The 11,001-nt window shown below is 47.0% G+C and overlaps 1 protein-coding gene across 2 annotated transcripts; it reads right to left on the bottom strand.

Annotated features, from left to right (window-relative positions):
• Positions 1–6,710: 6,710 nt before the first annotated feature.
• Positions 6,711–10,393, bottom strand: LOC112902936. Of its 2 annotated transcripts, XM_025972134.1 has the most exons (5): positions 9,841–10,393; positions 8,300–8,584; positions 8,103–8,194; positions 7,383–7,973; positions 6,711–7,248 (listed from the first exon to the last, which is right to left on the bottom strand). In XM_025972134.1, exons 1-4 carry the CDS (start codon positions 10,273–10,275, stop codon positions 7,406–7,408), a joined length of 1,380 nt encoding a protein of 459 aa, XP_025827919.1. In that variant the 5' UTR covers positions 10,276–10,393; the 3' UTR covers positions 6,711–7,248; positions 7,383–7,405. The 2 variants fall into 2 exon arrangements, with proteins under 2 accessions (XP_025827919.1, XP_025827918.1); XM_025972133.1 differs by lacking the exon at positions 6,711–7,248 and having other exon boundaries at positions 7,321–7,973.
• Positions 10,394–11,001: the final 608 nt, after the last annotated feature.

The following is an 11,001-nucleotide window of genomic DNA, read 5'->3' as shown; positions in this document are numbered from 1 at the left end:
CCGGGCCACAAAGACAAACTTCAGAATGCATGTTTGGTACCAATACTCAATGCATGACTTGCTAGCCTATGGGATATTCAGCGCCTGGTGTGTTCACGGGAGGTTCCCATGCCCAGTATGCAAGAAAGGTCTTAGGTTCATTTGGTTGCAGAAGGGTGGCAAGTATTCGATGTTCGACAAACATCGGCAATTCCTCCCTCGTGACCATGCATTCAGACAAGACCAAAAGAACTTTACGAAAGGTGTCGCGGTGACAGATCTTGCACCTCCGATGAAGATTAGTGCTGCGGTCCGTCAACAGATAGACGATCTCGTGGTCAATCCAGAAGGTGGCTTTGTGGGATATAGCCAGCACCATATGTGGACTCATAAGTCAGGCTTGACTCGGCTCCCCTATTATGATGATCTTCTCCTTCCACACAACATTGATGTGATGCACACTGAAAAGAATGTGGCTGAGGCACTTTGGGCAACAATCATGGACATTCCCGGTAAGACAAAGGACAACGTTAAGGCTAGAGTGGATCTGGCAACGTTGTGTGATAGACCAAACCTACAGATGAAGCCTCCTGGTCGCGGTAAGACATGGAGAAAGCCTAAGGCCGATTTCGTCTTGACCAAGCCCCAAAGGAGGGAAGTACTAGAATGGATCAAGACGTTGATGTTCCCTGATGGGTATGCAGCTAATCTGTGTAGGGGGGTCAACTTATCTACTATGCGAGTCTTAGGGATGAAGAGTCATGACTACCACATATGGATTGAGCGGCTTCTTCCGGCGATGGTTCGAGGGTATGTCCATGAGAATGTCTGGCTAGTGCTTGCAGAGTTGAGCTATTTCTTCCGCCAGCTTTGTGCCAAGGAGTTATCTAGGACCGTGGTTGCAGACTTGGAAATAATGGCACCGGTGCTGCTCTGTAAGTTGGAGAAGATCTTTCCACCCGGCTTCTTCAATCCGATGGAGCATATGATTTTGCATCTCCCGTATGAGGCACAAATGGGGGGTCCCGTGTAGGGTCGTTGGTGCTATCCAATCGAGAGATGTCTAAAGGTTCTTCGGAAGAAATATGGAAATAAATGCAAAATTGAGGCTTCCATTGCAGAGGCATACATTCTGTGTCGAACTTCACAACAACATACTATGGTGACAACCTCCCTAGCGTGCATAATCCACCACCTCGTTACAATGCTAGCGAAAATGAATCGAACCTCAGCCTTTTTCGAGGGCAACTCGGAAGTGCAAGTGGTTCGAGCACCAAGACATTGAGACATGAAGAGTGGCACCAGATCATGCTATATGTGTTGACCAACCTTGACGAGGTGGTGCCGTACATGGAGCAATTTATTCATAAATTCTGGCATCGATCAAGGGATCCTACCCAGCAGGAATGTGATACCCTTCTTAGATGGGGTGCGGGAAATGGATTGCCCGATTTTATTTCTTGGTTCAAACAACAGGGCCATAGGGTGAGTGCCAATTTGAGACAGGTTGCTGATGGCTTTGCCTATAGGGTCAGGTCATATTCTATTTATGACGTGAATGGATATCGTTTTTCTACAACAGGCTACAAGGCAAGTTGACCCAATCGAAAGACCATAAATACTGGAGTTTTTACTCCTGGCCTTGATGGGGTCGAGTATTATGGAAGAATTGAAGAAATATACAAACTCAGTTTTTATGGTTCCAAACCTCTTAATCCTATCATATTCAAATATCATTGGTTTGATCCTGAAGTAACGAGACGGACATATTCTAATCTTGGCCTAGTCGAAATTCAACAGGATTCCGTCTTACCAGGAGACGATGTCTATATTATGGCCCAACAGGCCATACAAGTTTATTATCTCCCATATGCGTGCCAAACCAAAGAGCATCTTAAGGATTGGTATGTTGTGCACAAGGTGTTACCGCACGGTAAAGTACCTGTCCCAAATGATGAAGATTATAACTTAGACCCCAACACATATGATGGAGAGTTCTTTCAAGAAGAGGGGTTAGAAGGACGATTTGAGATAGACGTAACCGAAGCGGACGGAATGGAAGTTGAAACGGTTGTTGGGGAGGATGATGAGGATGAGGTGCAGAATGCGAAGGACTTACAAATACTACAACGATTACATTTAGGCAATTCTAATGACGACGTTGATTCTTCAGATAGTGTTGATTATGACATGGTTGATAGTGATGATGAGACTTATGATCCAGCTGCACCCGATTATGAAGATTATTTTTAATTAATGTAATACTAAATTATTATGTAATTATGTTTAATTTATGTTGCATCTCTTTCTAACTACATCTTGTTTATCTGACTTATTGCTTTACTCTTCTTAATTGCAGGTGATTGAATAAAGATGGTGGGTGGCATGAGGAGCGTTAGGTCGCTTAACCAGAGGGCTAGGTCCGCTAAAGCTGGGTCGTCTGAGAGGAGGAGGGGGACGACGCAGTTGCCCCTGCAGGAGGCCATGGAGGAGGAGGCGCAGGTGGCCTCGCAGGACGACACGGAGGAGGATGCGCACGTGGCGCAGGAGGAGGACGAGGAGGCGCAGGAGGAGCACGAGGCGGAGCAGACGGCCTCTGGTTCGTCTCGCGTCTACTCGCAAGGTAAGTAACTTTATATGTTTTTATGGCCTCTTGATGTTATATATTCAAATTCGAAGTATAAACTAATAATTTTTCTTAATCACTTGTGCAGGTCCCGCGAGTCTGCCTAATCGACCGATACCTAGTGAGAGAAGACCGTTGATTCGACCCAACGGGCAAAAGTAAGTAAACTTTTATGTTTTCATTGCCTATGTTCAAATTCAAATTATAAACTAAAAGTGATGCCTAATTATTTGTGCAGGTCCTGGAAGATTGTGGAGAGTGCAGGTGTTGCTCACAGACACTCCGTCAATGGCATCCTCGGTCTTCTATGCAGGGATCACTTTCCTGGCCTGGTTGAGTACGCTGGAGTTGTGGGGCCGGCCTATACGTTCGAGCAATACGCCGCCGCACCCGATACTGAAGATCGGGATGGCAGAGTATTCAACAATAAGGCGGAGCGGGTGAAGCAGGAGCTATGGGTAAGTGCTACATACATCGCAATCATTGCAAATTCTTGAAATAATGAATGGTAATCGTGTTTGCATGCAGGATTTCTTCAAATGCTAGGATGGGTTTGAGGCCAAGACTGATGTGGTGGCTACCAGATGCTGTAAGAAACTAGTCGTGGACATGCACTATGAGGCGCGTCTCCAGGCCATTATAAGTTTCCACGCCACCATCCTTGGAGAGAAGGTCACCAAAACGGACGCAAGAACCATGTCGTTGACTGAGGAGCAGTACTTGCAGGTAAATATAGAATATTAATGTTTATTCTTTTTACATTAAGTATTCATTCCTTTTGACATTACATTACATACGATTAATGTAATTTTCTAATATGTCATCTACTTATTGTCCTGTAGATGATTCCTTACTGGTGCGCTGCGCATCCCAAGTGCTGGCAACAGATGGTGCAAAAGTGGTGCTCCAACGAGTGGGAGGTGTCGCACAACGCGTGCCGGGAGCGGCGTATGCTGATGCCTAGTAAACCACACCATCAAGGCAGCCGCAGCCTCAGCGGATACGCAGAAGCATGGGTACGCGAATTCGTTTATTTAATCCAACACTTATGCATGATTTCTAACTGACTTGCTGGTTTTCTCGCAATCGTCGTCACATGGTGGCCAGCCTTGCACCCTCTTCAAGGCATTTGCTATGGCCCACAAGGGAAAGGCGACGTCCGATGTCAACTACAACCCGGCGGACGGGCCAGAGGCATACAGCAACGTGACCGCCCACAGCCGCCTCAGTGAGTACACATCGATGGCAAGGGAGGTCCATGGTCCAGATTTTGATCCGACCACCCAGGACCTTGATGATGAAGTCATCATGAGGGTCGGAGGAGGTAAGAAGCATGGGCGGTACTGGATTGCCGATGGCGCAATCGACGCGTCCTCTACTCCTACTCTATCTCAGATTAGAGCAAGGAGTACCAGCGCGAGCCCAGCCATACGACCTCGGCAGGACACTTCATAGTACCGGATACAGGAACTCCAGGTTAAAATTTCTCTATATGTCGTTTATTGATTATTATATATCTTTTCTTTGCATTACTGTAATATTGGGGAGAAAATTTTGCAGGACTAGCTAGAACAAGAGAGGAGGCTACGTGAGGCCTTGGAGGCGAGGATGAGCGTCGAGCGTGAGGCCAAGCGCCTGAGGATGAGCGAGATTCTTGCTTACATGCAGAGCCTTGGCACCGCAACGGGTGTTACTCCGCTAGCTTCGTTGTTTTCTCCACCTCGACCACCACCTCCACCTTCTGATCCATTTTCTACTCCTGTGAGTATGGATAAGTTTTAGTCATGTATGAACGTTATTTTTCTTGTCTCACATGTAATCTCTTCTATTTTATGCAGAATCAATCGGCGGCCTCAAATGACCCTCATGTATCTCAAAATCAAAGTAATTAGCCAACTTGGTGATGGTTTTCGAAATTAGTCAAATTATCTATTATTGTGAACTTGTTGAGAACTTGTAATCATTGGATTTGACAACTGTTCGTGAACTTTGTGAATTTATTCGTTGAACTCTTGTAAAACTATTTTTCAATGCTTATTAATTTCGTCATTAAAGTCTTGTAAAACTTGTAGTGGTCTTTGTGATGATATATGTTTTTGCGATATATATGTGTGGATGAAATAGAAAAAAATAGATTAAAATGGGTAATATTGGTTACTTTGCCTAGTGTTGGCACTCGGCAAAATCTGGTATGAAGAACCTTTGCTGAGTGCCTCGATTCCGGCTCTTGGCAAAGATTACTTCTTTGCCGAGCGCCACAGATCCGGCCCTCGACAAAGAGCCTAGCCTTTGCCGAGCGCCACGCCCCGACACTCGGCAAAGATTGCTTCTTTGCCGAGCGCCACGGATCCGGCCCTCGGCAAAGAGCCTAGCCCTTTGCCGAGCGCGGCGTCGCAGACACTCGGCAAAGACGCCGTCACGGCCCCAAACGCCGTCACGGTTAATTTCGTTTGCCGAGTGCCGCCCCTGACGCTTGGTAAAGGATTTGCCGAGTGCCCGAAAAAAGATGCTCGGCAAAGACCTCTTTGCCGATGGAATCGCTGGCGAGTACCCTTTGCCGAGTGTTACGCTCGGCAAATCGTTTGCTGAGTGTGTTTGTGTCTTTGCCGAGCGTCTGGGACACTCGGCAAAGGGCCTGAATCCGGTAGTGACTCATTCAGCCAGATATTTTGCCATCATATATATGAGCGTGTATACCTTGGATTATGATTTGTCTATACACACATTTGTATTTATTTCTAATTTTTTGACAGAATGACAAAGAAACAAGCAAGTGTTTTACCGCAGTAGACTGCTACGTGAAAGAGCATGGTGTGACGGTTGGCGAAGCAAAGGTAGCGTTTGGAGCAGTGGAGGAGCATCAATCAGGAGTTCCTTAGCAATGATATGGTACCAGCTCCAATGCTCATGAGGGTGGTAAACCTTGTGCGCGTGATGGAGGGCATGTACAACCGCGTGGCCGGCTACACCAAGTGCTCGGAAGTAGCTGGCCCTATAGATATGTTGCTGAACCAGTGCGTGTGGACCATTGACGCATTGACTAAGCTTGATGTATGTTGGAGACCTTCGTTAATTTTCCAGGGGATTGAAAGTTCACGAATAAATTGCATCGTGCAAACCTTAACTATGGTGTTCTAATCGGCTTCATGTCTTTGCCTCTCTTTCTGTTTATTTAGATGCATGCTTTTGGTGATGTGTTTGGACACCAAATACAGCACGTCCGCACCAACAATGTAGACATGTGTTAGGAACGTGATGTTGGATTGAGCCACTTCAAGACAGCACAAACACTACTGCACATAAGCCATCACTGCCGGGTCAACAACACCATCACCGCCAGTTCCGAGTTCCGTTGGATCAGGGAAGGCGGTAATAGGTTGGGCCATCACCGCTGGGTCTAGAACTAGCGGTGATGTCATTTTCAGAAAACAAAAAGAAATAAAATATAGACCAGCTCTGCGCCATTGCTCCATGCGCTGCGGTCCTGTGCGTCGTGTTGCACGGTCTCGCGCACCACCATGGAGAGGCGGGGAGACGGCGGCAGTGGGAGAGGAGGGGAGGCGGCGGCGGGGGAAGGGAGGGGAGGCGGCAGCTTGGGAGAGGAGAGGAGGGGAGGCAGGAGGAGAGAAAAGACTGGTAGAGCATAATGAAAGGGAGAGGAGTGAGAGAGAGGGAGAGACAAATAGCTAGGCTGGTGAATGCATCACCGCCGGAACTGGCGGTGATGAGCATTTGCAATTACATGTTCTGTAGTAGTAGAATTAATTCTTAGTACACGTGAGTCTTCTAATGATATATATACTAATATCCTTACATCTAGTTGTACTTCATGGCTCGGGATGCAAAGGGCATACTTTCGGATCACCAGGTGTACTTATAATTTTGTAACATATTAAGCGAGGGAAAAGAATTTACATGCTCCTCCAAGTTAAAGTAGTATCTGGGCTATCTTCTGATTGGTGCAATTAATGGCCGGACCAGCTCTAGATTGTCAAACTCTTCATTTGACACTCAAAGGCCTTATATTTTTTGACAAAACTTAAACAGCATAAGTCATTATACTGTTGGTCAGAGTGAGTATATATGTCAACTAATTATCCTCAGCTCGTGGCATGAACCAACTGTATTTTTTAGACAAAGTGTTCCCCCGTTTTATTCCAAAGGAGATAAAACGTCCAGTCACACGAGTTTTAGCAAAGCGTATTGTTCTAGGCGCGCCCGCCTCTCAGTACATGGTTTCCAGAAACAGAGCTCAAGCTCTCACTCGACTCAGGAGGATCTACGCCAGTGCTGCACAAAAGGTCCTCCAGGCTTGCTGAAGAAGCGACCCAGCTTGTTGTGTCGTCCGTGAGGTCGTAGTTGGTTCCCCCTGCGTGAGTTGTGGTGGCTCCCTCACCCTGGCTTCCGGTCCTCTGATGATTTGCTCCAGTTATTGGCGATCTGCTTCTTTGCAAAGGGACCATTGTTTTAAATGGCTGGCTAAGGCATTTAGCGGTAGCCGGCTATAGCCGGATTTAGCGGACTAAATGCCGTGGCGGCTGCCCTTTGTAGCCCGACTATTTAAAACCATGAAAGGAACCCCATCTTCTCAGCATTCCAGCCGCCTTGGCCACCACCAAACGTACATCCGACCAAACCATGCCCTGAAAACACATCAAGTTTCTCAGTTTCCATAAACTCCACAAAATAGCAGAGCACATGTTCAGCAGGGAGTGTTTCTTTTGACATGAACCAACTGTATTAGTTCAAACTAGGACAGGTATCAAAGAGGCTCAACCATGGTACACTGGAATAGCAGGATTATTTCCTCCGGCCACCAGGGGCAGTGCCGCCGTTCAATGCGACCACCGCCGACTCGACGTGGTCCAGCAGGTACCCGTAGATCTTCTTCCTCACCCGCTCGACGGCGTCCGACTCCGGCTCCAGCCCGACGGCGTCCAGCCAGTCGCTCACCCTCTTGAGCTGCCCCAGCGTCCCGGCCACGTCGCCGTCGAGCAGCCGCTCCACGTGGCCGAGGAACCATGCCCGCATCTCCTGCCCGAGCCGCCTCCGCGCCGCCTCCAGCCACGTCTCCTCCGCGGCGGCGACTGCTCCAGCCGCCACGGGCCATCGTGTCGATGGCGGTGGCGGGGAGGAGGCCGGCGACCCTGCCGTGTGGCTGGTCTTCCTCAATGGCGAGTAGAGGGAGAAGGGGGCGAGCTCCGTGGAGACGGCGGTGCGCAGCCAATCCCCTGCGTGGCGGTTTTGCTTGTCGTCGCCGGGGATGGCGGCGTCGGAGCTTTTGATGGCCGTGTGGAGCGCGAGGAACGCGTCGACGGTCTGCTGCGGAGACTGCTTGGCCGCGGCGGACGTCAGCTCCGCGAAGGCGCTGTAAAAAAATCAATTGCAGTCAGTTCTGAATATATATGTCAGAAAAAATGGAGAAGCGGTTAAGTAGTTAACTAAGAATAAATTAAGAAAAAATTTTCTTCAAGTGGTGACATTAGGATGGCTCAACCTCAGGCACCGCAGCAAAATCTCAGCAGCCGAGGCTTCCTTCAATGCCTCAACAGCAGCTACCTCTACATCATCCCTGTACCCCATGACTTCCTGCACTCACATCGATCATGCACAACATATGTACTGATACAAGTCAGCACGCGTAGCTGAGATCACACGTGCGAAATCTCTGTGAACAAATATTTGAACTATTACCAGGCCCAAGTTCTGGAGATCTGATGGAAGTGAATCCCAGGATGTGCCGATCGTCGCCACCGATGTTCTTGTGGGAGGAGAGACCATGTCCATGTTCTTCAGTGACACACTGTTGGGAGCCTTCATGCTCTTCCTTGCAGTGTCAGGGGGGCTTATGCTTCCCTCCGTCTCCATTTTCGGAGGCGTGCACGGGTTTGTCTCCGTCGTAGAGTTTGTCATGATCTTACTGCCTCTCTTTGTCAATGGTTTCTCTTTGTCCTCAGGTGGTGGCAACCTTCTTGGGACCTGAATAGATTGTTGTGTACGTAGTGTTAAAGTTTCAGAAGTCGTGATCAGGAGATCAGCGCACAAAATGTTAGCTAGTTTATTTTTTATCGCAGCTGAAAATTTTCAACATGACCCAAAACTGCTTTACGCATGTCTTATATTTTTGGGCATTCCTACAAATGATAAATGGATGCGTCTTATATTTTTGGGCATTCCTACAAATGATAAATGGTTAAATACTGAATATTCAAGTCAAAATTGTCGATTATTATAGTAGCCCACTTCGCCAATGGGCCACACTAGCACAACATAAAGTTCCTGAATCATTAGTTTCATGCATGCACATGGTGCAAGGAAGGAGTGCTAGCTAGTAATATTTTAAGTTTTAATGTAGGGTGAACACCTAGTTTCACATGATTTTTACAGCCACATGAGAGTAAAAGGTATCACTAGTGGTTCAATCAATAATCGGCTACAAAAGGCAGAGATTTGACATAGAACCATGAGATCTAATTAGGTGCACCTAATGCCTTTTACGTTTCACTCAGCTATGAGTATTTGAAAATTACTATTTGAATCTTTCTATTGCCGTGGTTGGAGAAATCGGTTCAGATGTCCTTCTCAATGAAAGTTACATGCGTCAGCTAGCACTGCCAATGTGGCGATGCATGGTAATGAAGGCATAAAAAAAAAGAAAGTGGTTGACGTGATATTGCTAATCGTAGCGTATAACAGCAGCGGAGCAAAGGCGCGCGCAAAAGATGCAAATGCACTTCACCAAAATGATCTGTTCAAGAATCATTGAATATTAGACACAAGAACTTCTTGTGAAATATGGTATCAGGAAAAAAATACAAATTAATGGATACAATTTTTCATGTAATTCCTTTCTCGTGCAAACTTGCTGTTTTAGAGCCAAAATGCAAACGTAATCCTGTCCGTGCTAATGGTAATGAAGGCATAAAGTACATGATCTCTCGTCACTATTCATTTTTGACTTAACTACCATTCAACGAAACGTGCAATCGATGTAGGTTTGCCATGGACTCAAATGAACCGCACAGTGAACCAATGCAACCAGCAAAATAAGTTCTGAACATCATAGGAATATTCTATCATGCCACGGTGTGACTGAAATAAATTCTCAAGAGTTGATATTGAAACTTTCCAAGCAGTCTTGCTTATAATGCAAACAGAAAACACTGATTTGTCTGGATGTCAGAATTACCCATCCAGCAAACGAGACTGATGTTTGGAATCGAATAACTACTCACCGAGCTGCTCCTGGGCTGTGTCTTTGCCACGACCTTCGCCGCTACAGGATTGCCGCCCTTCTCCTTGGCATCCACGTCACCTGTCCACCCCCAACTCCTCCTCATCGCCTTGGGCCCCGGCTCCGGCAACCTCCCCGCTGATGTCCTGCACCTCTGCCCTGAGGCAGAACCCGGGCGTGCTCCACTTGCAGTCGCAGGCCTTGCCACTGCCTTCGCCGGCGCTGCTGCTGCCGCCGACAGTGGAGGAGGGGCAAACCTCACCATGGTCGCCCTCCTGCTCCCTTTGACCACCTTACCGCAATTCCTGGTCTCCTCGCCGACGCTCCTTAGAGAGGATGCCGACATGTTCAGCGAGGACGACGACTTGTTCAAGTCCAGTAGCTCGAATCGCCTCTGTGATCCTAAGTTTGATTTGGGTTTCCTGGATCTGTCCATGTCAACTCACAATTGCCGGTTGTTGGAGAAACTATGTGCTTGGCTTTATAAGGTTTTATGAAGGATAAGTAGGCTGTGATTTGTAGGACTGATTAAGGATGGATGATGGTGGGCGGTCAGGGCCTCCGGAGCAATGATCTGCCGTCAGTATTGAGATAGTACTTATAGCCAACCAGTGGTTACGTTCTAATAGCATTATTAACAATCATTAGCATCAGGCAGGTGCGGTAATCATTAATCAAATGCGACCGGTGGCTGGAGAAGCTTGGAGCATTATTATAAGCAGATTATAAGGGTAATTGTGTGACTCTGTATCAGAATTCAGGCATAAGCTACTGCATGGAGTGAACCTCAACAAGCAGGGCAGAGGAAACAGTTGAAAACTCCCAAACTTGCTCTTTCCAACTTTAGTCTTCAATGGCACTCTGTTGGGAGCATTCAATGTTCTTCCTTGTGGGTAGGAGTAGGGGTGATGGTGTGCTGTTTCTGGAGTTGAGTTTTGGTTCTCCTTCATCCTAGAGGTGACAAAATAGATGTTGTTTCTAAAATAGTTAGCATGCTCATGTTTATATTTAATTCACGATCTAACTTAAACATAAATAAGAACTAGAAAAATGGAGGGTGTACCATTGTCACACCTGGTTTTGGTTTTAAAGGCAAAACCAAATGCATCTAATATGTATATCAGGATCAAGTTTACACACATACGATGATATCCTCAGTAAT

This window comes from Panicum hallii, chromosome 8 (genome assembly GCF_002211085.1).
Source record: "Panicum hallii strain FIL2 chromosome 8, PHallii_v3.1, whole genome shotgun sequence".
NCBI classification, from domain to species: domain Eukaryota; kingdom Viridiplantae; phylum Streptophyta; class Magnoliopsida; order Poales; family Poaceae; genus Panicum; species Panicum hallii.
Note: the sequence above shows the minus strand (reverse complement) of the source record. Positions and strands in the feature narration are given on the sequence as shown.

Coding starts and splice junctions, on each gene's coding strand:
- LOC112902936 (XM_025972134.1), bottom strand. CDS start 10,275: ATGGACAGATCCAGGAAACCCAAATCAAACTTAGGATCACAGAGGCGA. Junction 8,585..9,840: donor CACAGCCCAGGAGCAGCTCG/GTGAGTAGTTAT, acceptor CAATCTATTCAG/GTCCCAAGAAGGTTGCCACC. Junction 8,195..8,299: donor ATCTCCAGAACTTGGGCCTG/GTAATAGTTCAA, acceptor ATGTGAGTGCAG/GAAGTCATGGGGTACAGGGA.